Source organism: Caretta caretta, chromosome 1 (genome assembly GCF_965140235.1).
Source record: "Caretta caretta isolate rCarCar2 chromosome 1, rCarCar1.hap1, whole genome shotgun sequence".
Lineage (NCBI taxonomy): Eukaryota > Metazoa > Chordata > Testudines > Cheloniidae > Caretta > Caretta caretta.
In genome coordinates this window covers 39,135,981-39,163,020 of record NC_134206.1, presented here as the reverse complement: position 1 = coordinate 39,163,020, position 27,040 = coordinate 39,135,981, and the positions used below count along the sequence as shown (strand labels likewise).

At 43.8% G+C, this 27,040-nt stretch overlaps 1 protein-coding gene across 1 annotated transcript in view; it reads left to right on the top strand.

Annotated features, from left to right (window-relative positions):
• Window positions 1–9,720, top strand: part of RDX (radixin) — a 98,676-nt gene extending 88,956 nt beyond the window's left edge. The window contains exons 11-14 of the mRNA XM_048844903.2: window positions 3,460–3,620; window positions 5,538–5,630; window positions 6,042–6,290; window positions 7,344–9,720. Coding sequence (XP_048700860.1) covers window positions 3,460–3,620; window positions 5,538–5,630; window positions 6,042–6,290; window positions 7,344–7,508 — 668 coding nt within the window. The 3' untranslated portion in view covers window positions 7,509–9,720. The remainder of the gene's footprint in view (window positions 1–3,459; window positions 3,621–5,537; window positions 5,631–6,041; window positions 6,291–7,343) is intronic.
• The last annotated feature ends 17,320 nt before the right edge of the window (window positions 9,721–27,040 follow it).

Here is a 27,040-nt window from a genome sequence, read left to right as displayed (position 1 = left end):
CTTTTGCCCAACTAGTCCCAGCTCCCCCACTCTGGCTGCCAGTCTTTTAGCCTAGCCAGTCCAAGTCTCTCCCCACCCAATCTCCAAAGTCCCAGTCTCATTTTCTCTCTTCTTTCCCTATACTAGGTCTGATTCTTGTCCTTTCTGGATTCAGTTTGCACAGCCTCCTTCATCATGGTGCCTGAGCCCAGCTAAGGGAGCACTGAGAGTTCAGGGAATACAATCTCCCTGCTTTCATTCCCAAACTGGCCCCAAGCAGCCACAAGCAGCAGTTGCAGGGAGAGTCCCGCTTTGCCCTTGCATCCCTAGACTGGAACATGAACAGTGTGGTTGGAATATTTGGAGAATTTAGTTGTGAAGCTGTAATAATTGTCTACTGAGCATGTGCAAACTGCAATTTTTCAAAGACTGAAACGTTGGCCAAATTTGGGTGAAACTTCACCAGGATGGCAAAAAACACATCCCTGACAAAACAGCTAGCCCCCTGGCAAACTTCAAATCCCCTCTCCAAATCATGGGAACTGTAGAATGTCTCTTATAGAAGTTCACTGCAATTTTTTAATATGGCCGCTAACATCGTTCTCAGAAATGGCTGAACCATTTTGGCTCTAACTCTCCAAAGACTTCAGCCTTAAGGCAGATACTAGGCGTGAAAAATTTTTGCTAGAACGGTTAAAATTTGTCAGTTGCATATAACTTTGACAACAGGATCTTATAATGGGAAGCATCAGGCACCTTAATAATAGGCAGTGCTGGTATCCCCACCTTCTAATTTTGTGATCATTTACTGAATGATCTTACTACAAGGAGTGTACACAAGAGTGTGTATTAGGGCATAAGAACATTAAGTTTTAGAGGTGAGTTATGTGACTGAAAAGGACTGTTGAAACACTGTAAAATTAAAATATAATTTTAATTGGAATTAAATAGTATAAAAGCACTTAGCTTTGTACTGTAGTAGATTTTTTTAAATTATATAATCTGCTAGAAATAAGTTTTTACCCTGGAACCATTGCGCCAAACTGTGTCTTGCTTCTATTCTAATATTATTCCCAGTGGCTGTTATTCCCAGTTTTCTTTTAAAGCATTGATTCTTCATAATCCTTAAATTATTTGGAACTAAAAATTTCATTCAGGTAGGCCAAATAATAAAAATAGTAATAAATATTTATAGAAATCTACCATAAAGGAAAGAAAATAGAAAGGAGAAACTGATTAAGAAATTAGCAAAAGAAAAGTGAAAGAGAAACTATACAAATAAAAGAAGTATGTCCTCACTTCAAACTTCCCTACTGCCAGCAAGTCATTACAAGTTCCAACAACCTTCTGAAACAATACATTCAGTTTTTATTTTTGAAATTTTTAATATGAAATAAAATGTTTACATATTACTAAGTTCTGCATGTTTCTTTCATTTTGTTTTAAGTAATCACATATATACAGCGATTTCTGCCATATATGTATATATCAATCTTTTATAGCTGGAACTGTAATTTTTGTCCATTTTCACAAAGGAAGCCTCTTTGTGTTTGATAGAATACATTTTTAAATGTCTTATTTTTGAAATTGGTGAAAATACGTAACTATTTTGGAGTTTCTTAGTAACTTGCTGCTCCGTATTCTTAAGTTATGTAAATCCCTAGTCCTCTTATTGCTTGTCTGCCAAATCACAAAAGACATTACCGCTAGCTCCACCGCACTTCAAATAATTGTCAGTTTTGCACTTTGCCAACTAAGACAAGAAGGTGTCCAATAAATGTTATGGAATTTTAAAATGCGTAACTTTAAGTTTTGCTTCTTGTCATTTTTCTCAAAATCTAAGAATCTGTTCTATTGTCTAATATTAAAGTGGACATTGAGATCTCTATCAATTTAATAATAAATTTAGAAAAGTGGACACACACCCTCCTGAGAGAGCATTGCCACATTTGGAATTATTCCCTCAGTACAATGAGCTAGTATTTACACATGCATTTTCAGTTCCCTTTAAGTAAAAAGATTAGGCACGCTTTCTGTTTGTATAAATTCCTGCCCTTTTCAATATTGGAGATCCAGGATTTCTTGAGATTTCTCTCAGTATGTTCACTGCCCTCCACACAAAATAGTGGTTTGTTGGTTTCATAACTGCCTGTCTATCCTGAGAGAGCTGAAGGCAAATGGGGACTGACTTACCCAAAAATGGATAAAGTATAAAATATTTTAAACTTTTACTACAAGACATGGCATGACATGATGTTCTTTCGTAGATGACTGTTTAAAATATTCTGCTGAATTAATGGGATTGGCAGATTCAGTTATCAATTCCTTTGTATTTCACATCTATCACAATTCTGCCCTCCCGCTCACAATATTTTGATAAACTGGCGGTTAAATGACTTTTAAAACAATATAGTTTTTTTTATTAAAATTCTCCTATCCACTCCCTTTTGAAATTGAAGTTATTTGGCTTCTCTGGATAGTAAATTAATTTCTTGCAGAGAAGCAATATCAAAGTTTTTTGGATCTAAGGTTCATAAAATATCTTTTTACATTGTTAGGAAAACTGACACTAGTCACGTTTAGACAGACTATACAATTTGACTTCATTTAGTCATACTGAAAATGTAAGATTGTATAACTTTTCTTGAAAGTTCAACGTAATAGAAAAAAGAAATTCACAAATGTAACCTAAAGGAAAAGGCAAAACTAATTGCAGATGCCCAAATTAAACCCAGACACTTATACCATGGTAATGAAAGAGTATAATTACCTAAATACGCACTTTGTGGCATAAATTCTGTTAAAACACTGTTTTCCAGGGACTAGCTCTCTGAACCTTACTGCTCTTATCTTCTAGTAGTAGAGATGCTTACTTAAAATGGCCAGCAGATTCCTCTGTTGTGGATAAGGAATGGTTGCTACCCATTTTAGTGGGATATAATGGCTTTTCGCTTATCTTTTGTATTAAAATGGTTATGTGAAATGCCATGGCAAAATATTTAACATATATGCCTTTCCTTTCCAAAGAGATGAAAGTATCTTTAAGCCTTATTTTATTAATAAGGAGATAAAGAATTTTCAGAGGTGCTGAGCCACCCCACCTCTTATTCTCTGCAAATTGTGTTGTAAACTGCCAGGGCTTCTGAAAATCAAGTCCTATGTGATGAACAGTTAAAGATAATGGCCAAGATTTAAAAACAAAAGGAGCCTAGCTTTAGGCACCTTAAAAATGTGTCCTGAATGTCAAAAGTGCTGAATGCTCAGCAACTCCCGTTGGCTTTAATCAGACCACTTATTTAGGTGCTTAAATATGGACTTTAGGAGCCTAACCTTAGTCACCCTAAAATCTTGGCCAACTTTTTAAATAACTTACAGTTTGGTAATTTATTGACTTAATAGAGAATATAAAATTTGATACATTTATATTTATCAGTACAAAAACCAACGAACAGTGTATTTTGTGAACCTTCCTTTGGACAGAGCTGGAAGAACAGACAAGAAAAGCTCTAGAACTGGATCAAGAACGAAAGCGAGCAAAAGAGGAAGCAGAGCGCCTGGAAAAAGACCGTCGAGCTGCAGAAGAGGCTAAAGCTGCTCTAGCCAAACAGGCTGCTGATCAGATGAAGAATCAGGAGCAGCTAGTAAGTAGTTGAAATCAAGTTACAGTTATTTCAATAAGTTGAAAATACAGCGTTTTGTGGTTTGACATTAATTACCTTTTTGTTGAAAGAAACAGATGCTCTTCCTTGATGGAACATAGGTACCTGTAAGTTATCTTGACCATTAGATTCCAGCTTTGATAAGCAGATTGATACCTTTTACATAAGTGGCAATCACAATAGTTTGACCTGTTCATTATTATAATAAATTTAAAATGCCAAATGGAATTTATACTGAAATATCTTACTCATAGCATGTAGTGACATCCTTTGTAGGTTTTCCCACAGTCACCTCCAGGAGCCATTGCAGTCCTTTAGTGTCTGGTAACATGCTGTGCTCGATTGCTCATTATGGGACCATATTACACTAATATACTTGTATTATTTAAAGAAATTGTACATTAAAATTTCAGGGTGAGTTTTCAGGAAAATTCAGTGTTGCCTAATTCTGCTTCCAGTGAAATCAATCATAAAATTCCTGCTGACTTCTTTTGAGAGGAGAGTTGGCCAGTGCTGAGCGCTTTTGAAAATCCCACCCAGAATGTAGAAGTATTTTTTCATAATAACTAAAATGACCTGTATAGGTGGCATACATCAGCTATCATAGAGATCACTGTTGAGAAGTTGCCAGAATATGGCTATCTCCCACTGTATTGCTACCCACAGCAGAAAATAAGATTTGGGAGCGGACACAGGGAAGCCATAGTATGCCTCCCTCACAGATACGTCCTATATAGCCACTCTGAAACAAACCCCTGCCTAATATTTCAGGTTCATCTGGTTGAGAACCAGAATGGCTTCCCTTAGTTTCTTTCATTGTAAGATAGCCAGTCATTTTAATCCCATTGAGAGGCTGATCTTTCTGTTAAATGGGAAAAAATTAAGCTTAAGAAAATAATATGTTTGACTACAACTATGTAAGTTTTTTCCCTTTTCCATCACTGAGGGTAGAAAGTAAGAAAATATAGTAGGTTGATTCCAGGCCCTGGCCTGTACACACTATATTATAAAGGCACCATAGTTATCCAGGGAGAATTTCCTCCAGTGTAGGAGCAGCCCTACCCTGACCCCCTGCAGTCCCCATCTGTAACAGATAGGCCTGAGAGTGAGAAGGAGAGTTACCATAGCACTGAGGGCTGGTCTTCACTGTTGGGAGATTTTGATTTGATTTAGTTGGGGTTGGTCCTGCTTTGAGCAGGGGATTGGACTAGATGACCTCCTGAGGTCCCTTCAGCCCTAATCTTCTATGATTCTATGAGATCAGCGCTGCTGCAATTGATGCAGCAGGGGTCAATTTAGTTGGTCTAGTGAAGACCTGCTAAATCAATGGCAGAGCGCTCTCCGGTCAACCCCGGTACTCCAACTCCCTGAAAGGATTAAGATAAATCAACGGGAGAGTGTCTCCCGTCAGTGCAACACAGTGAAGACACTGCGGTAAGTCGATCTAAGCTACGTCAACTTCAGCTACGTTATTCATGTAGCTGGAGTAGCGTAATTTAGGTCATCTTACCTCAGTAGTGAAGACAAGCCCGAGATTTTGGGCTGTGGTGCCAGCTTGTAGGTAGCCCAGGTAAGGCTTCTGTAAATGTTAGGAGCTCCTGGGGCTGTTCTAATTCACACCTGGGGCTGTATCAGCCCTCAGCCAGCTCAGAATCTGGGATGTACAAAGGTGACTTAAAGCCCTCCTCACTAGGCAATGCTTCCTGTGAGGTGCAGCATAGAATTTCTCCCAGCTCATTCATATTTTTTGTACCTTTTAAAATAGTACTTTTAGTGATTGAGCTCCTAGTTAGTTAATTCTTCTAGCCTAAAGCATAGCAAAAGCTTTGCCCCTTCTACGCATAGCCAAAAATGAGTAGCAAATTAATCTTTCTGCTTGTTTAATTTTCTTGTTTTTAGGCAGCAGAACTTGCTGAATTCACTGCCAAGATCGCACTTCTAGAGGAGGCCAAGAAGAAGAAGGAAGAGGAAGCCTCAGAATGGCAGCACAAAGTAACAAACTCTCATTGTGTATTAAGTTGGGATTTTCAAAGGAGGGAGTTAGGTGCACAATTCCCATTGAAATTTAGTGAGGTTGGGTACATGTCTGCCTTTGGCTCCTTTGAAAATCCCACCCCAAAAGACCTAGTCCTCCAACTTCTTCAAACCATACAAAATATCTATTTAATTTCAGAATACTGAGCGATAAATCAATGTGGAGAAAAATACTGTCATCAGAACTCCTTTCCACTCTGGTTTATATCCTCACAGGTTTCAATCTATAAATGACTCTGCTAGTGTACAGAAGGAGTGGTTACCATATATGTAGACATTTAAACTATTTTCTTTTTAATTCTTGGATTATTTTTAGATCACTTTGAAGGTGAAACTATATAAATGCTAAGTACTAGTATTATTATTTAGGCTTTTGCAGCCCAAGAGGATTTGGAAAAGACCAAAGAAGAACTGAAGACTGTAATGTCTGCTCCTCCACCACCACCACCTCCTCCACCACCAGTTATTCCTCCAACAGAGAATGAGCATGATGAACATGATGAGAACAATGCTGAAGCTAGTGCAGAACTGTCTTCTGATGGTGTCATGAACCACAGAAGTGAGGAAGAACGGGTAACAGAGACACAGAAAAATGAACGTGTTAAGAAACAGCTCCAGGTAATGAAGGTTGTGGGTGCATTAATGGTATAATTAAACCTTCAGTTTTTTATTCCTTAATTGCTGAAAATCTTGTGTATTTAAGCAGCACATTTAAGTGAAACTGTAATGTGTAGTTTCCTTCGCATATTTTATCACTTACTAGATTTGTAACTAAACTGCACAAAACTGAGTAAATAAGACTTGGAGTAGAATAACATACTCTGTGTATAGTTTAAAAAGTGTACATATAAATGTGATGCTGCACTACCACAAATATTTACAATCAAATATTAAAGATGTAAATTCCCCTGTAGTACACTATAATCTTTAAAACTTAATCCTTTAATTTCTGAACCAAAAATTGTTTTACCATACTAACTGGTGTTTTGTTCAGTGAGTAGTATTTGCGTTTCTCAGCAGCAACTCACAGTATCTAGAAATATAAAAAGCAAAGTAAAAACATAAACCTGTTAGGAGAGAATTTTATCTCCATTCAAACAGTTAGACTCTAGAAGATAATGTTTCATTTTTTTCTGTCCTTTTTTTAAAAAGTAATCTGTCATTGGACAATTTATTAATACAACATAAAGGTACCATTTTTCTATGAAGATACTAAAACGAACGTGAGCTCCTACTTTTTCTCAGTATCAGTATTTTACCAACAAACAATATTTTCTGAATTGTGTAAATATCCTCCTGCAGTGATGGTCATGGTACTCAAGCAGAGAAGTAAATAGCTGCTACCTTTCAGTAAAGTAGAAACTAGAGTAAAGCCCTAGCTTCTCCTACCATACTATGTTCCCTTGCTCTTATTAGAATTTTCTTCCTGGATATTAGAATGTGAAGACCCTTTGCCTCCAGGTTTGTTAACCTCTCAGTCTGCATGATGTATCTAACAGCTTCAGCACAGTCAGGTATTTTCACTTCTTTCTTGAGCATAGCAGGAAGCATTCCTATAGTTGGCATTTAGCAAATCCCTGTCCAAGACTGTAGATCATATGTTGTCAGGAAATCCTAAGTCTTGGTGCCGAGGAGCGAAAATGCTGAAACTCAAATATTTTATTCCCACAGACACTAAGTTCTGAGTTGGCCCAAGCCAGAGATGAAACCAAGAAAACACAAAATGATGTCCTCCATGCTGAGAATGTTAAAGCAGGTCGTGACAAGTACAAGACTCTTCGACAAATCCGACAAGGGAATACAAAGCAGCGTATTGATGAGTTTGAGGCAATGTGAGAGCTGTTATTTTGCATATATGTTCTTCGTAAAGCTGAACCACCAACAGAGAAAAAAGCAGGCCTTTGCAGATTTGAAGATTGTACCCCACTTTGCCAAAGCACTTATACCAGTTTGACTGTGGTGGTAAAAAGACAAATTTAGGGGAACCCATTCAACAATAAGGCAGTCTGTCATCTTTGGCTTTTTGGGGAGGGAGAAAGGAATGGGGGCAGAAGGTTTCCATTGTCTTACATTTTATTTTCCATTTTCATAGTTTGTGCCGCTTGTTCTCTTGAAGACTGGCACTTACTATTATCATGACTGTCAAGTGTGTATGTATTACCAAAACACAAAGTCAGAAAGGAGATCAGATCTGAACCTAAAACTGATGGATACTATTTCAGTGTGATGCAGTTTGAAATTACATTTTCCCATGTAGCCACATCTCCTTAGGAGTTTGATATTGCTGACTTTATCATTTTTTCACAGAGCTGAATTCTCTGGGTGTTTCATGTCCTGTCATCATTGATGGTTTTCTTTGCCTACCTGTTCACAAAGGTCTAGATGGCAGGTAGTAGGTTCCAGCAGAGATTTTAAAATGGAACACTACCTGTAGGCAGCAGTTGTCTGCGATTGGCCTAAATAAGTATTACTTTTTCACTTTAGATGTGTAGAAATGTTCTAATAAAGCAAAGAAAAGAAAAACAAGATACAAGAATCTTGTATCCTGGTTTTTTATTATTTTAATTGCAATCAGAAAAACCTGGACCTTTCTGGCAAGGGAGCATATGAAAACATCAGTCCCAAGGAGGGGACAGTATCCTACCTCACTACTATATATATGATGACTGGTCCTTCAAACACTATGTAAACTTGAGTGTGCAAATTGACTTTCATCTTATGATACTATAGAAAGATTTTGTTTTACTTCAAGAAGGATTTATAGTGCTAAATACTGCTTAACTGCCTTTTTGTTGACTTAAATTATAAAATGATATGATATACATTAAAACTGTAACCTGTCACTGGTATACTATCTTACAGGAGGGGTGTGGAATGTGCTTGTGTTTATGGGTTTCTCTGTACCAAATGAAAATACCCATAATTGGGGGGAAAAAAAGGCTTGTAGCTTTATTTCTCAATGATGCCAGTGTGTAATTGTTATTGTATCTGATGTTTGATCATTGTTGCTCAGTTGTCTCAAACTCTGGAAAAGGAGATTTAAACAAGAGAATTTTCTTAATTTTAGAGGGTCAAATAGTTCATAGAAAGTGAGTCTTTCCTTTAAGAAATTTATAAATTTAAGAAATTATTTTACAAATAACATGGACTGCAATTATTCTTCACTTTATAGTACCCTGGTTAGTGTCTAGCTGGAAAAAGCCCTGCTTTCTCTGAGGATGGTTCAGCAATCTTCCATTTGGTATTATGCACTCATAAATTTTACACTTATCTATTAAAATATGCCATTTTATTAAACATTTTTTCAGACACAATAGGTTCAAGTTATTTATGAACAGTTCAACTGAGCTTTTTTTGATTTTGCTGAGTTAAAGACACACTATGGGATGATATCATGGAAAAGGGTATAAAGTTGATTTAATATATTTTAAGTTGTGGGGCTAAAAATAACTGATTAACCTTGAAAAGACTGGTGTGCAAATGTTGTGCCCATACTTCAAAACACGGGTTGGTGGAAGTCTAGTGTTTCTACTTGCAGTGCATTGAAAGAACAGTTTGTGTATCTCAGGCTTCCTGCATGAGCATTTGAATTTCCAAAGTGTTAGAACCATTTGCCATAGCTGGTGAAATACTGTGCTATCAGTGGGTTTTTATGGTTTTTTCTGAAGTGTGTGCACTAACATTAGTACATCAGTTTATCAATGTTGAAAAATACCAGTTAAATTTGTTGTTCATAAATCTACAATATATAGATTAGAATTAAAATGGATCTAATCCATTTATAAAGCTGTGTGAATTTTTCTAAATAACCAGGAACAACTATTTGAAATGTAGATTTTCACAATGATCCAGAGTGGTTATTACCAATAGTTGGGAACACTTATTGATACAGAGCTATTATGAATGCATTTAATGAGTACTTGGTGAAGTAAATTTCAACATGTTTTCCCCTTAGCATCATGTTTTGTGTTGTACAATTAAGCTACAATTACATCTACTATTTTGGATAACATGAATTGGTTAACAATAAAGAGATACAGTTAATTTCTTTGAGGTCCACTGTTGTTATTTAATGTACTTTACCCTGGCAAATCTGTTAAACTCATTGCAATAGCTTTTTTCATAGCAGTGAATAACTTCTAGATCATCATCAGTCTTAAAATTTCACATTGTGGTCAAAGTAAAATGAAAATGGTTTTAAATTAAATCCCCAAAGAATAATAGTCTGCTTCAGAAATTACCGCCTACAACTGGGAGGAAAAACTGGTGATTGCTGATTCAAGAGGATATGAATCATCAGAGTAAATTGGCTCTTTTGAGACAAGAAGATCAAATTTGGCCACATAAGAGCTGCAGGGTAATGTAAGAACTTTCAATCACTGCCTGAACTGTACTTAGCCTCAGGCAAAGTAAAGTTTAGTTTAATTGGTCACTGGCTTGTCTTTAACATTTTTATTATTTTTAATGTTATTTATTAACATGGCATATATTATCTGGATAGTTCTTTCAAATACAGAGATGCTTAAAGATGCTTTTTATTTATAAGCAAGCTTGCCTTTTCTACCATCCTCTTCACTAATGTAGAGCACATGCACTGCTTCTGGCTTCTTCCACAAAAACGGCTAGACAAAGTAATCTGCTAAAGAATTTGCACATGAATCGGGCTTCCTCTCAGTTGACATATTGTTCAGACTCACATTTCTCTTTGGCCTTGCATGGGTTCGAACACAGAGCCCTCCATTCTGTTAGATATGTCAGAGTTGTTAAAATAAATGAAAGGCCATATAATACACAATATATGCTTTTGTTTTTCTACCATACATGTAGATTGATTTTGTCCTTTCCCCTAACTAGAGCCCTTTCTGATGAAATGTTGGATTCCAAATGCCCCATTGTTAGAGTGCTCCCGCATAGGTATGCCAACCTCAGAGAATATTTTGGTTGCATTGGGAGGCAAATGCTTTGAAGGTATTTTTCTTTCATGGGGAAGAGAGAAAAGGAGGCTAGAAACATTCCCATACTCCCTGTTCACTATATGCGCCGACTTTCTAATGTGCCGGGGTATGCTCTCCTCCAGGTCCGCCCCAGTCCCCCCAAGGCCCCTCCCCTCCTCTGCCCTGCCTCTTCCCACTGCTGCTCTGCTGCCTTGCCCTCGCTCCTCCCCTCTCCCCCCCAGTGCCTCCTGAATGCCACGGAACAGCTGATCCACGGTGGGTGGGAGGCGCTGATCAGCAGGGCTGGCAGAAGGCACTGTGGGGAGGGGGAGGTGCTGAGAGGAGGGCTGCTGGTGGGTGCTGTCTACCAATCTTCTTTTTTTTTTTCCCCCCCCCCTGCGGTGCTCCAGCCCCTGTGTCGGCACCTGTGCAGTGCACCGAGTTAATTTACTTAATAGGGACTTAATAGATTCCCACTTGGGTGGAGAGGGAAATTCAGCTTATTCAGAAGTATTCTCCCCTTCATAGTTATATTTCCAAAACATAAATTTTCTTTTGTTGACAGGTTCTCCGGATACACATTCATGCATTTTTGTTCATTTTATCCAAAATGGAATTACGGTGGAAATCCAAGACCATATCATTCTATAACTCATGTCTCTGCATATTTAGACCCCAGTTCGGAAAAGTACTTAAGCATTGTGCTGAAGTAAGTTCCCGTTTCAGGAAAGTGCTTAGGTGCTTTCCTGAATAGGGATAGTACCCTGAAACAGCAGCTTAAAAGCTGGTTTCTCCTCATTCTCAAAGTATGGTCTCCAGAGTCATTTAAAATAATTTGCTCAAACCCATCCATGAAAGAAAGAAAACAGTTTCCTGATTCTGAATGTCTTGTTTCAAAGTAATTGAAAGCTTCTAAGGAGGAGAAACTCTATTTTCTAAAAATCATATTTAAAGTATTGGACTTAAAATCAACAAGATCATCAGCAAAACCTGTTTGCTAAAGGAAAAACATGAGGAACATTTTTCCACATCTATTCAAATTTGGAGAAGCTAAATTCCTGGTCTCTTCTGAATGCTAAAGCAGTTTTGTTCATATTTCATTTATGGAGGACTTCACCAAAAAACATAACTGAGCCTTAGCCTCTGAAGCTGTTTCTAGCCTTCAGAAAGAAGTAATCTATCCTTGAGATAGTATCTCTTTAAAATGTGATAGAAAAATTAAAACGTCCTTACAAGAGGCCTGATCAAAGGCTCCTTGAAGTAAATGGAAATAGCCCAATCCATATAGTTGAATATCTTGACAAACATCTTTTAGAAACATGGGACTTTTCATGATGAATGAGACCTATAGTCTAAGTGCTTTTGTGGCATCTCTAATAATGGTATCTAAGGCGAGTATCTTATATTCAACAGTAATCAATGACTGATGCCTCAGGGAAGTAAAACCCCCATAATGCATATAATCTATAGGGAAGGGGAGAGAAATATTTCTTCCTGACACCAGTTGTGGATCAGCTTATGACATGAATCATGATTAATACTGAATAATAAAACACTGATTTACAGTTCATCGTTTAATTTCCACTGTTAATTTGACTTTCCAGAGGAACCAACAAAACAATTTGCCCAGTTTAATTTTTCCAATGATATATTTAGGCTGGACTTCTTTGTGAGAGGAATTGTGGCTCAGCTGACTTTGTTTCAGCTGAAGAAATTTGTTAGATAATTGGTGATCTCTATTGACTGATTTGCCTCTTGATCTGGCTATGTTTAAGGAATACATCATAGGTGGATAGGGTGACCAGATGGCAAATGTGAAAAATCGGGACGGGGGTGGGAGATAATAGGAGCCTATATAAGAAGACGACCCAAAAATCGGGACATCTGGTCACCCTATAGGTGGAGTAATTCAAAAGAACTATGTTTAGGTCTTCTTTTCAGCTTCTTCACTCCCCTTTCTTTTTTAGTATTAAAGCCCAAGCCCAGGTGTTATGTAGGTAGTAGTGAAGAAAGAAATGTGTAGTTTATTGGTATTGAGAGTCCGATCCAATAATTAGTCTTATTTGTTTATGTAGCACCTACAATGTGCTAGGCACTTTCCAGATAGGAAGATATAGTTTATACTCAAGTTGCTCACATTCTAAAGACCGACAGACAGAAATTAGGAAAAACGGGAATAGTTAACAGGGAATTTTATCCACTAATCCAGAGAATCCCTTGTGGAGTTTATATTAGCTTTATTAAATAACATGTCACTGAGTGTTTTTGTGCATAGGAATAGTGTTTAGATACTAGAGAAGAAACAAGTGGAGATGGAAATGTACATCAACAGAGGAGACCTGGTTAATGCAAAAGCTCCTAGCACAGACTGGTCATTGTGTGTGAGAGCCAGCAAAGAGTTTGGAACAATCCCTGTTTTCTGAATGGGTGGCTCAGATGTGCAGACTTGAAATTTACAGGTAGGATAACCATTTTGCCTTTTCTTTTAAACATGCTTTTCCAGTTATACCTCAGCTCTCACTGGGATCTGAGCTTTCAGACGCTAGGCTCTATGAAAGCCTACAGCCCACTTTTCAACAGATACTAGGATCCTTCATAATGCATTTTGGATATAATGAACAAATTTGTTTTCATTTATGAAAGATTTCCTTCTCTGTTGCAAAGGTGAAATGACGTTAAAATTCAACTAACACTTTAGTATTCCCTTCATAAAGTGCATCCAAATACATGGTCCTCTCTTCTGAAATATTGAGCTCCTGATATGCTGAAGCTTAGGGTGCTTTTCAAACTGTTCCAGCCTGGTCTATTTCAGATTGTGCTCTGAGCTACCCAGGGTCCTAATCCTTCATGAGCTCTAGCCAGGCAGACCCTTGCACCTACATGCAGCACCACTGACGTAGATGTGACTCAAGCAGGTACAGTGATGCATGCATGCAGAACTCTTTGCAAGATCTGAGACCAAGTCTGCTACCTCCTGTGTTCTTGACCTTTATGCTTCCTTCCATTGCTTCATTTCTTGTTAAGAACAGAAGAGCGTCCGTATTGGATCAGACCATCGTCCATTTTGCCCATAACAGCGCTTCAGGGGCAGTGCAACAGGTCAATTATGGAGTGATTCACCCCTCTTTTCCACTCCCAGCTTCTGGTAGTCAGAGGTTTAGAGTTGCCCTGAGCATGGGCTTGTGTCCCTTGCTTACTTGAATAATAGCCATTGATGGACCTATCCTCTACGAACTTATGCAGTTCTTTTTTGAACCCAGTTATACTTATGGCCATCACAACATCCCATGGCAATAAGTTCAATAGGTTAGCTGTGCATTGTGTGAAAAAGTACTTCCTCTTGTTTGTATTAAACCTGCTGACCATTAATTTCATCGGGTGACCCCTGGTTTTTGTATTGTGTGAAAGGGTAAACAACACTTCTTCACTTTTTCCATACTAGTCATGATTTTACAAAATTCAACATTAATTATTTGCGAAATCTGGACAAAATGCAATATTCAGTAGCAGAGAGCTCTTTGTGTATGAGGGAGGAAATGCAGATAACCATTTTCTCAGAATTAAATCTTATAGCCACTGAAATAGTTACTGCAATCTATTTCTTAATGTTAACTGGTAATACCGACTAATCCAGCACTCTTAAAATACACAAGCTTCAGAAGGAAAGATAGCAACACTTAAAGTGTTTGAGAGAGCACAGAATACGGTGTTCCAGAACGCATGGTTGGGCGGGGGGGTTGGGTTCAGTTTGGTTTTGGGGTTTGGTTTTTTTGGACAGACATAGAGGATATGTGAAAAGTTGGCATGTGGCTGTTTGCATTTCCGCCATTAACTCTGTCAGTCTACCCTTAAACATTCTGGAATCCAGTAGTACCTTTTTAATATCTTGTTCTGGAAGAATTGCAAGGATAAAGAACTTAAAGTATCATTCACATTAAGCCAGATAGCCTCCCAGGTTTCTGTTGTGATAGTAAGGCTGAGGGGGTTTTTCCCCCTCATTTTTCACTGAGATTGAGAGGATAATGCACAGCATTAAGCCACTTATAAATCATTTTTAAAGTGCCTTTCTTTCCATATTGAGATGAAGGAGTTGAAACAGACCAATTGTCCCTTATCCTTATCCTTGCATGAATCCTTGAGCGTAGCCGCTAAAAGAAAGGAAACTGAAACAGTGGATATTTGTTACACGTGTAACTGAAGGAGGCAATTCTATCATCTTGTATTATAGCTTTAATTTTTGTTAATCCTTTTTCTATCCAAATTATTTTAAGCATGGAGTTGGCCTTGATGGTGAGGCACGGGTTATATCATAGTGGCATGGGAAGAGAATGGAAAAGTTCTGATTTGCTAAGTGTGATTATCCTGTTTATATGTCTGTATATCTTTGTGTATCTGAAGTTATGAATATTGGCTATGTGCTGGCATCCTACACATATGCTGTATTCCTGGGTAATACCCACCAGTTGGTATTTACATTAAGGACAGACAGCTATGTATGGATGGCCCATCAAGGACACTTAGCTCTCACAATGGGCTATAGAAGAAATTCATTCCATCCAGATAGCTCTTCCTACAGATGTCTCAGACTCCAAGGGGTCAGTGGCCACCCCCTGTGGTTCAGTAAACTATGTAAGGACATGTGATATGGTCATGTGACCCTGGACTCCATCTTGGGCCAGGAGTTTTCCAGGCACTGAGGCTGTGAGCTTTGTTTGGAATAGTAAAGTTCTATGCACATGGAGGAGGATATAAAAAGGCACGTGAGATATCTCCATTTTGTCTTCATTTCCTGCTTCATTTCTCTAGACTGGATTTCTTACAAGGAAGCTCTAAACAAGAACTGATGACCCCCACCCAACCTGTTTGTGTAATTCCAGAGAAGCTTTTGCAAGCTAGCAGTTTCTTCCATCACTGCTTCAAACGTGATATAAGGACTTTGCAGTCACTTGTATGTATATGATCTATTAACCATTTATAACTCTCTTCCTCTCTTCTTTTATTATTAAACCTTTAGTTTTTAGTTACTAAAGGATTGGCATCAGTGTGATTGTTGGGTAAGATGAGAGTTATATATGGACCTGGCTAAGTGATGGTGGTTGTTCAAATGCTTGCTCATGTCCATTCCATTGTAGGTGTGTGCAATCGCCACATGCACCAGTGCTGGAAGTTTTTCCCTCAGTGGTGTCCGAGGGGATGAGCTTTGGTGCCCTCTGGTGCATGTATGCACCAGTATAAGGGCACTGCCGGCTCCACCCTCAGTTCCTTTTTACCACCAGCGACGGTGCTGGAACATCTCCTTGACTCGGCAAGCTTTCCTATCTCAACTGTGCCTAGTAGCAAATTCATTGTATATAGTTGTTCAAAGTTGTATAGTTAATAGTTCCCTTAGTGTTGCTAGAAGTAGTTAGTTAGTCCCATACAGCCTAGGAGTGGGGTATGCCCCGGTCCTGGGGCTTCAAGCCTTGTGACTGCTGCAAAAAACCTGTTAGTCAGTGAACCCCATAAAAGCTGCCTGAAGTGTTTAGGGGAAACCCACGTGAGTGACAAGTGTCACATTTGCAAGAACTTCAGGCTGCAGACCAAAAAGGAACAGGACATTTGTCTTTGAGCGTCCCTTGTGGAGCTGGCCCTCACACCGGCCTTGGAGCCGACGAGATCAGACTCTGTTCCAAGCGCCGCAACCTCCATGTGGAGTGTGCCTCTGGCACCAACCTCCAACTGGCGCTGATCCCCATCCCCGGTACCAGCTAAACAGCGATGGCACCAAGGGTGTTTACAAAGTGCATGTCAATAGTGGCAGCCTACCTTAGATGTCGGCAAATCCAGATCAACCCATACCTCAACGACTGGCTCATAAAGGGCTGCTCCAGAGTACAGGTCCAGCGCAGCATCGCGACAGTGCAAACAGTCAAGCTCTGGGCCTGTTGCTAAACAAACAAAAATCAACATTGGTTCCTGTTCAAAGGATTAAGTTTATCAGGGCGGTCCTCAACTCTACCCGGGCCAGAGCCTTCCTGCCAGAGCTCAGGTTCAGGGCAATGTCAGATCTGATTGTCAGCGTCACTGCCACCCGCTCCCCACTGCCTGGGTATGCCTCAGCCTGTTGGGGCACGTGGCCGCAAGCACATACGTTGTTCGGCGCACGAGACTAAAACTACATCCCCTCCAGATGTGGCTGGCATCGGTCTCCTCCCTGGCCAGACATCACCTGGACAAGCTCCTCATGATCCCGCCATGGGTACTTACTTCCCTACAATGGTGGACCGACCCAAGGTTGGTGTTGGAAGGAGTGCCATTTGTGAGCCTGCGACCCGTAGTCTCCCTGATATTGGATACGTCCAACCTTGGATGGGGAGCACTTCTCGGTACACTGTGAACACAAGGGCTATGGTCGAGAGAGGAGCTCACACTTCATATAAATGTCAGGGAGCTCAGAGCCATCAATCTACCTTGCGCGGTATTCTTTCCCCACCTATCCGGTAGGGTAGTGCAGGTGTTGACAGACAACATGGCCTCCATATTCTGTGTCAACAGGTTGGGGGAGCTCGTTCGTCAGCTCTGTGCCAGGAAGCCCTTCACTTGTGGGACTTCTGCATCCGACAAGCGATCCACCTGGAAGCCTCACACCTTCCTGGCATCCAGAACACACTAGAAGATTGCCTCAGCAGGTCCTTATTCACTCACCACAAGTGGTCCCTTCACTCAGAGGTTGTCAGGATGCTCTTCCAGAAGTGGGGAACTTCCCAAGTGGACCTGTTCACCACCAGACAGAACAGAAAGTGTCATCAGTTCTGCTCCCTGCAAGGCTCAACAGAGGCTCATTTTCAGATGCCTTTCTCCTGCCTTGGTCAGGAGACCTGACGTACGGCATCCCACTCATCAGCAAAGTCTTCTTAAAAATCAAGAGGAACAAGGCACAGATCATTATGATTGCCCCAACATGGCCTCGCCAGCATTGGTTCAGCATGCTCATGGACCTGGCTATAGTAGACCCATGGGCACTTCCCAGTTGCCCAGACCTGCTCTTGCAGGATCACAGTCAGCTGCTGCACCTGAACTTCACCTCACTCCATCTCACATCTTGGATGCTGCATGGTTTAATCCAGAGGAACAAGCCTGCTGTAGTCAGGTGCAGCAGGCTCTCTTGGAGAGCAGGAAGTCCTCCACCTGAGCAACTTAACTGGCAAAGTGGAAGCATTTCTCCTGCTGGGCAGTGGAGCGGAATATCTCCCCGACCCAGTCATCTCTGCAATCCGTTCTGGGTTACTGCTTCACTTAAAGCACCAGGGTCTCACCTTCTCTTTGATCAAGATTCACCGGGCGATTATATCAGCCTTCCATCCTCGCATCGGGGTAGATCACATGACATGACGATTAAGTTCCTGAAAGGCCTTGAAAGACTCTTTCTGCCAGCCTGGGACCCGGTCCCCCAGTGGGACCTCAACCTAGTGCTCTCCAGGCTCACAGGTCTGCCCTTTGAGCCTTTGGCTTCTTGTTCCCTTTCCTATCTATCACAGAATCATAGAAGATTAGTGTTGGTATTAGTGTTAGTATTAGCCAGGAGGTCATCTATTCCAACCCCAACCTGTCGTGGAAGGTTGCATTCCTTATAGCTATTACCTCAGCGAGATGAGTCTCCGAGATTAGAGCTCTTACTTTGGAGCCCCCATACACCATGTTCTGTAAGGACAAAGAGCAGCTGCAGCCCCACCTAACCTTTCTGCCAAAGGTGGTACTGCACTTCCATATCAGCCAGGAATTTTCCTTCCGGTGTTCTGTCCAAAGCCTCATGCAATCAGCAAGGAGAGGTGTTTGCATATGCTAGATGTCAGACATGCACTGGCTTTCTACTTGGAGCACACCAAGCCCTTCTGCAGGTTGACTCAGCTCTTTGTTGTGATAGCTGACAGGAGGAAGGGCCCTGCCGGTGGTCCTCACAGAGGATTTCAACCTGGATCACTGCCTGCATCCATACTTGTTACAAGATAGTGCAGACTCTGCCTCCTCCGATAGTGAAGGCTTATTTGACAAGGGCGCAGGCGTCTTCAGCTGCTTTCCTGGCACAAGTCCCTGTCCAGGACATATGCAGGGCTGCAACGTGGTCCTCGGTGCACACGTTCATGTCTCATTCTGCCATGACTCAGCAGGCCAGAGATGACGCTGGGTTTGGAAGAGCTGTGTTGCAATCAATACGTCCATGAACTCCTACCTGCCTCCAGTACCGCTTGGAAGTCACCTACAATGGAATGGACATAAGCAAGCACTCGAAGAAGAAAAGACAATTACCTTACGTAACTGTTATGTAATATGACCCGCCCTCCTTCCCCACTGTTGGAGTTTGTGGCAAGAAGAAACTGAGGGAGGGAGGAGCCAGCAGCGCCCCTTATACTGGTGCATACGTGCGCCACTTTGGAGGGTGCCAGACCCAGTCCCCTACAGATAGCGCTTAGGGAAAAACTTCCGGCATTGGTGCGTATGGTGAGCACACACACCTACAATGGAATTGACATGAGCAACACATCTCAAAGAACACCAGTTACGGAACCTAGCTGTCTTATCCCTTGGGATTAGAAGGACCCTATATTTGATGAAATTGTTTTTCAGTAACCATTCATCATGAAGTCTAGTGTCTGCGTGGTGAGCCAAGGGCTGGAATGCCTAAGGAGACTGCATTTTGACTTCTTGTTAACCAGTGTGGTGAGAGAGAAGTTCAGTTTTGTTACTGGCTTGGTATAATCTTTTGATAGAATAACCACCAGTTTGGGGTGAGTCTGCCCTATTTCTCAGCAGTCTCGGCATATTCAGGATATGTAATCCTCAGCTGTGACCCACCGAGGCATGGTGACAACATGTCAGTAGTATTGAGGGAAATATTCCAAGGGACTTATGGATCCATCAGAGGCAAAGCTAGTGAAAAGATTCTGTCTAGCAATGCAAGTTGTGATGCTTAGTGCAAAACATCCAGGGAAAAATGATCTGTTTAAACTGCACCCTAGGTGCTAAACTTAGTTTTTAAAAAGATGCATTTAAATGACATTTGTAATTAATAATTGATCTCCAACAACATGATGACAGTGATTCCAGAAAAAGTTTTAGATGAGTCTGGGTTGAAGCTGACTTTCCCCTACTACAGGGATGGGCAAACTGACCAGGGCCGGCTCTAGGCACCAACAAAACAAGCAGGTACTTGGGGGGGCACATTTCTAGGGGCAGCATTCCGCCGGCCAGGCCACCCCTAGAAATGTGCCCCTACCACCCCAGCTCGTCTCCCCTCCACCTGCCCCCCTTCTCCCCCCTCTCTCCTCCCAGGCTTGCCATATGCCAAACAGCTGTTTGGTGCGGCAAGCCAGGGAGGGAGGAGAAGCTGAGTGGCGGCGCGCTCCGGGGAGGTGGCGGTGGTTGAGCGGAGGCGAGCTGGGGCGGGGAGCCGTTCCTCTACCCGTCACCGCCGTTACTTCCTGTGCTCCCCTCCCTCGCTCCCCTCCACTCTGCCTGCTCCCCTGAATGCGCTGCCTCTCCCTCGCCTGAGAGGGAGGGGGGAGAAGCAGAGCAGCGGCGTGTTCAGGGGAGCAGATGGAGCGGAGATGAGCTAGGGCAGGGGAGGGTTACGGGGGAGCCGCAGGAAGCAATGGGGGGAGGAATGCGGCATGCCTGGGGGAGGAGGCCTGGCCCAGGGGAGGAGCGCCCCTTCCCCAAACCTTCTCCTGCCCCCCACAGACCTTGGGCGCAGCCCCCCTGCCCCTGCGGAGGCCTGGGGCCAGCCGCCTCCCCCGCCCCCTGCCACGGGAGGGCTGCATGGGGTACCACAATGTCTAGAGATGGCCCTGAGAGCTGGAGTAGCTCACTTTCACCCATGGAGCAACGTGGGATCAGAGAGAGAATTGCACCTTTTGAGAGTCACAATTCCCCTCACTTGGGTAGGACTATGAAGTGTCAATACACACCCAGACAGAGAAAGGAGGTCCAATCTTGAATCAGTGCAGATAACTTTGAGGGATCATCAAGTAGCCCCACCAGGCCATTCTCTATTTTAAAACGTGGTGTCTGGTGTGGGGAAAAGAGTCCTTCTAGCTATCTTATTCCAGTTCATTTTGAAACCTGTACAGTGAACCTACAACTGTGAGGAATCTTCTCTTAACAGCACGCCATGCACTAGAGCCAGAAGATTTCTGTAGCCGTGTCTGTTGACCTGCACGTGCATCGTTCGTTGCCTTGTTTTCCAGGTGAGGTTATATGAGGCTGTGCAGGCCTACACAGTTCCCTCTTGCCATCACGTGGTGGGTGTCAGAACCCTCATTCCTCTATGCTTGTAGCTTGGCTGCGAGAGCATTCTTGTCTATTCTACATAGTTCATTGTTCTTGTTTTCTTGTAGTTAGTCTCCGCTCACCCTGCTCGCGCCCCCCCCCCCCCCCCAGGGGACTATGCCATACTTTCTGGGCTTCAAAAACTGTGTGTTGTGCCCTCGCTCATTATCAGTGAGCAACGAGCACCAGTGTTCCTTTTACTCCCTCAGGGAAGTATATCTCGCTGCGAGATTTGTAGATCCTTCCCACCGCAGACCCGCAAGGCTTGTCCACTCCATCTCCGTAAATTCCTCATGGAGTGGGCTTTCTGGCTGCATGTACAGTCCAACCCAGGACCATCACCCTCCACAGGCGGTGAGTACCCCGCTTAGAACATCCCATGCCCCAGATCCGGTGGTACCCCCAGTGCAGGACAAGCCCAAACATGGGAGCCACAAACATTTTCATGAGCATAGCCGCAACTGCCGCCAAGTGCAGCGTTCCATTCCTGAGCCGCACCAGGTCAGGCGAGACATCACGTGCCGACCCTGCTGCGCTGCTGCCTAAGCTTCCCTATTCTGAGGGTAAACCTAAGAGGAAGAGAGATGTGACGATACCACCGCCCAACACACCAGCCTCCCATTGGGACCGATTCAGGGTACGCGCCACCACTGTAGCCAGTGTCTCCACACTCAGCACACAGACACCACCGTGCTCCCCCAGCTGTCCTAGAGACTTCCCCTGAATGCGTTGACCCCTCCTTCCTTCAGCACACCTAGACCTACCCCTACCCGCCTTCTCTGTGGTCGCATTACCAGAACCCCCCACTCTAGTGGACACACTGCTTCTCCTGGCTCTCAGTCGCAGACCACCTGTATCAAGGGCTCCCTTGCTACTGGACCTCAGACTTTGATGCCTTCTCAGAGACAGAATCATCCTTCTCTACCATTTCCAGGCAAATCTCGGGCTCCCCTGCAAGGACATTGGACTCATCAGGGAATACCCCCGCACCACCACCTTGGTACCAGTACCCTTCAGGCCCAGCAGACCCCAGAGCCCTGAGCCCCTGGCTGCACTGACTGACCTGGGACCTTTACCTCCGGTCATACCTGGCTTCTCAGGCCTTGCACCCTTCTGTCCTGGCCCCTGCACACGAATTGTCGAGCTCCGACCCTGAAGCGGAGCTGGTACTGATGATTCTACCAGTGCCTATGGCCGCCGCCTCTTCTCTGGGTGACACCTGAGTCCTGCCTGCCCTCTTGCCTCCGGATAATCAGAAGCAATACCAGGAGCTGCTACAGAGGGTTGGTATTGACTTAGGCGTAACCCTGGAGGCGGTACAAGACCAGCACCACCAGTTGTTGAATATCCTCTAACCCCTTGGGCCATCTCACCTTACGCTACCCATTAACAATGCTATTCTGCAGCCTGTGCAAGCAGTCTGCCACACGCTGGCCTCCTGTGCCCCCATGCCCAAAAGGGCGGAATGCCGGTATTGTGTCCCCCCAAAGAGGGTAGATTTTCTCTTCTCCCACCTGCTCCCTCCTCCCCTCACTTTCTTGGCTACCCTGCAGGCACGGCACCACTTGCACAGCTCTACCCCTCTGGATCGGGCGCCCAAACGCCTAGACCTCCTGGGCCATAAGGTCTACTCCTCCGCAGCGCTGCAGTTTCAGATTGCCAACTACAAGGTTCTGCTGGCAAAATATGACTTCAACAACTATGCCAAGCTAGCAGAGTTACTGGGCAACCTGCCACAGGACAAACGGCTATGTTTCCAAGCCCTTGTGGAGGAAGGCCAACTGACGGCCAAGTTGAGCCTCCAAGCTGCTGCTGATGTCGCTGACACAACATCCGGATCCCTTGCCACAAGGTGTCGTCATGTGCCAGGTGTTAGTGGCTGCAGTCCTTCGGCTTACCGCGGGAGGTCCACACCCTAACCAGGACCTCCCCTTTGTCGAGGACAAGCTCTTCTCAGTGAAGACTAATTGAGTCCCTTCACTCCCTGAAGGACTTGAGGGTGATGCTTCAGTCTCTCGGGACATACACCCCGATGCCCCATTGGAAACAGCAGCAATCCTTCCATCCCTGGTCATATGCACCATGTCAGGTCGCCTATCACCAATACCAGGAACCCCTGCAGAAGCGTTATTAGTCTCAGTGGGCCCCCTTTGGCACCTGCCACAGCCACCTCTTCCTCCTTGGCCTGGCAGTAACCCAAGGCCCAGTTCTGATGTGCAAGTCAAAAGCTGCAAGCCTCCGAACACGTCGTCATCCCTGGCCACCCTGTCACCTTTGACATTTGCCCCATTTGCCCACAACTAGGGCAAGATCACCATGGACCGTTGGGTCCTTGAGATCATAAAGCATGGTTACTCTGTCAATTTCTCACCTTCCCTCCACACTAGGGACCCCACCCTCTGCTTATTGGGGGACTCTCCCATTGCAAACTCCTACAACATGAGGTGAATGCCCTCCTTGCAGAGGGCACAGTAGAACCGCTGCTCGACTTCTTAGTTGGCAGGGGGCTCTACTGTCCGTACTTCTCATCTCGAAAAAGGGAAGAGGAACCCTATACTTGATCTCCACCTCCTCAACACCTTCATCAGAAAGGCCACGTTCCTTATGGTGACACTTGCATCGATAATTCCCTCCCTTCCCCAGGGAGCCTGGTGTGCAGCTCTTGATATGAAAACTTTCCACCCAGACCACCAAAAGTTTCTTCATTTTCACATGAGCGACAACCACTACCAGTTCAGAGTTCTCCCCTTCGGCATCACAACGGCCCCATGGGCTTTCATAGAAGTATTCATGGTCGAGGCAGCACAGTTGAGGCATCTGGGGTACTCAGTGTTCCCTTGTTTGGATACTGGCTTAAGGTTGAGCCCTCCCATGCTGAGATTATGTCTGCCATTTGAGCACTCCACTCTCTCCTCACCACTCTTGATTTCTGTATCACTGAGGAGAAATAATACTTGTCCCAGCGCAGACAATCAACTTCATCAGCGTGTCCCTGGATTACATGGCAGCTCTTGCCTTTCTCCTGGCAGACCTCTTCGCTGCCCTGACAGCTATGGTGATGGACTTACGCTGCAACCAACTCATAAGTCCCATGCTGCGTTGTTGTTTCTGCCTCCTCGAGCACATGGTGGCCTTCACCTATGTGATGCCGCATGCCTGCTTGCACCTGCACTGCCTCCAGGTATGGCTCCTGTTGGTATTCAGACCCCATAATGCTCACCTGGACTCCACGTTGCTTGTTCTCCACTTGGTTCTGGCCTGCCTTGTCTGGTGGATCAACCCTTCCAAGGTGCTGATTGGCACCCCCTTTGCCATTCCTGTCCTGACCGCCACTTGGCCCACGGACCTCTCCCTTGCCAGTTGGGGTGATCACCTGAACAAGCATACACCTAGGGGGTTTGGACTCAGCTCCAGGCCCACATGCATGTCAATGTCTTGGAGCTGCAGGTGGTTTGCTTGGCCCGCCCCACATTCCTACTGCTCATCCACGCCCGTCATGTTCAGCTCCTCTCCGACCATATGACAGTGGTGGCCTACATCAACAGGCAGGGGGCACCAAATCCCTATTACTCTATGCACAGTCCCTCTGCCTCTGGAACGGGTGTATCCACCACCATGTCACACTCAACACAGCATACTTCCCGGGCACACAAAACTCCCTGGCCACTGTGCTTAGCCTGACCTGGTACCTTAATCATAAGTGAGAGCTCCATAATCCCGCTCTCCGCTCCATCTGCAGTACCTGGGGCACCCCGCACTGGGACCTTTTTGTCACACACAACAACGGCAAGTTCCCACTCTACTGTTCCCGGAGGATCAAGGGGCATGACTTGGTGGGGCAAACTCCATTACACCTTCCCCGCAATTCTCCAGGTCCTCTGGAAGATCTGCTGGGACTGGGCCACAGTCATCCTGGTAGCTCTGTTCTGGCCCCATCAGTTTGGGTTGCAGATCTCCTCAGACTCTCTGCCCACTGCCCACTCTGTCTCTGAGTGCTCCTGGACCTCCTCAACCAGAACAGAGTCCACCATTCCTGGCCCTCTTTGCCTCACATCCTGGTTTTTGGATGGGGATCGCATGTAAACAACGCCTGTTTGACACCAATGCTCCACATCCTTATGCACAGTAGGTAGGCCTCCACAAGAACATGCTGAGTGGAGAAATGGAAACATTTCACCTCCTGGTCTCAGCACCATCACCCCCTCCTTAACACCATCTCCATCCCTACCCTCCTGGACTACTTCCTGGAGCTTAAGTCTTCAGGCCTTACCCTCAGCTCTGTCTTGGGCCACCTGTCAGTGCTTAGTTCCTTCCTCCCCCCTGTGGACGGCTGCTTGGTATTTACTCACCCCACCACTGTCCGCTTCCCGAAGGGGCTGCCGAACAGCTTCCCAACGTTGGTCAACCCCCACCTTCCTCAGAATCTCAATCTCCTCTCCACCCTCATCAGACTCCCCTTCAAGCCTCTGACCAATTGCTCTGTCTCCCCCACCCCTCCATGAAGGTCATCTTGCTCGTAGCCATCACTTCTGCTTGGCAGATCAACAAATTGACAGTCATGATGATCCTCCACCCCAAACATACCTTCACGCCAAATTCCTCCTGAAAGTAGTCTCAGAGTTCTACTTCAACCAGTCAATTCACCTCCCGATCTCTCATCCTAAGCTGCACGCCACTCCTGCAGACAGGACCCTGCACTCTCTCGACATCCACCACACACGTTTGTGTTTTACCTTGATGGAACCTGTGTCTTTCATGCCTCTCCATCCCTATTCATGTCCATTACAGATGGATCTTGAGGTCAGGCCCTCTCCTCCCATTGTATCTCGAAGTGGGTCTCTGCCTGCATCTGTGCATGGTACGAGTTGTCCCAACAACACACCCCTTGTCAGATTATGGCACACTCAATGCAGGCGCAGCCAGCCACCTCTGCCTCCCTGGTGGTTGTATCCTGGCACAACATCTGCTGGGTGGCATAATGGCATTCCGGGCATACCTTCAGCATCCATTATGCCATAACCCAGGGGGGCAGCAGAAGAGCGGTCCTGCAGACTTTGATACTTCTTGCATCCTTGCACCCCTCTCAGTGCTGCTTGCTGCTTGCTACTTACTAGCGTTTGGATACATCTAGGAACCAGCACTCGAAGGAGAAGAGGAGGTTATTTACCTGTAAATGGCAGTTCTTTGAGATGTGTGGTCCCTATTTGTATTCCAATATCCATCCTCCGTCCCCTCTGCTGCAGACTGCACTGCTCAGCAGTAAGAGGGTGACTGAGTGGATGTCATTCCTCACAGTCTCATATGTATGACGCACATGTGGGTCAATGGACACTGCTACAGAAATCTTCCGGTGCTGGCACATGGTCCGCATGCACACCTGCATTTGGAATACAAACAAGGACCCCACATCTCAAAGAACCTCGAGTTACAGGTACGTAACCTTGTCTTTTATAGACTTAATAAATGTAGAAGCCTTTTCACATTTGTTTATCCCAGTCTCTAACGAGGTCCCAATTCCTCAGCCAAATGCCACTGTCTGTTTGGTTTTTTTTGCCAGTTACATCATTTAATTTCTAACAGCTGAAGTACAGAATTAAATTAAGATCATCACTAGCTCTAATGCAATTAAACAATCTATATTTCAGTATGGGAAAAGACAAATTAAAATAGCGGGAAGGGTTTGTGAAATTATAAGCAGCTAATTTTAAAGGAAATATGCAAAAAGGTTTAATCATTAAGATCAATCTAAAGAAATATTTCATAGTCACTGCATATATTTAACATAAAATAGTGACTGGTAACATTAAATGAAGTAAATATATGTGGGAGATAAATTATTTTCTCAAAAACCCGTGGGTAGCGAAGTGTTTGTTAAAATTCATTTCTTTGATTTGTTGGATTTTATATAAAGGTTTGGAGAGAAAGGGTAGCACAATTTTCCCTTTTAGCAATTTCCACTTCCCCCCATCAGTCCTGTTTATGGTTTTAGGCAATCAGTTAGCAGGTTAAATTGGAGCTCTCTTCCCCATCCACCCACCCCCTTCCCAATTGTTTTGTAAAATTATATTTTGCTACTGAAAATCAGCTTGCATTCTGGAGATTAATGGGTAGAAGAAAAGTTATTTGCTA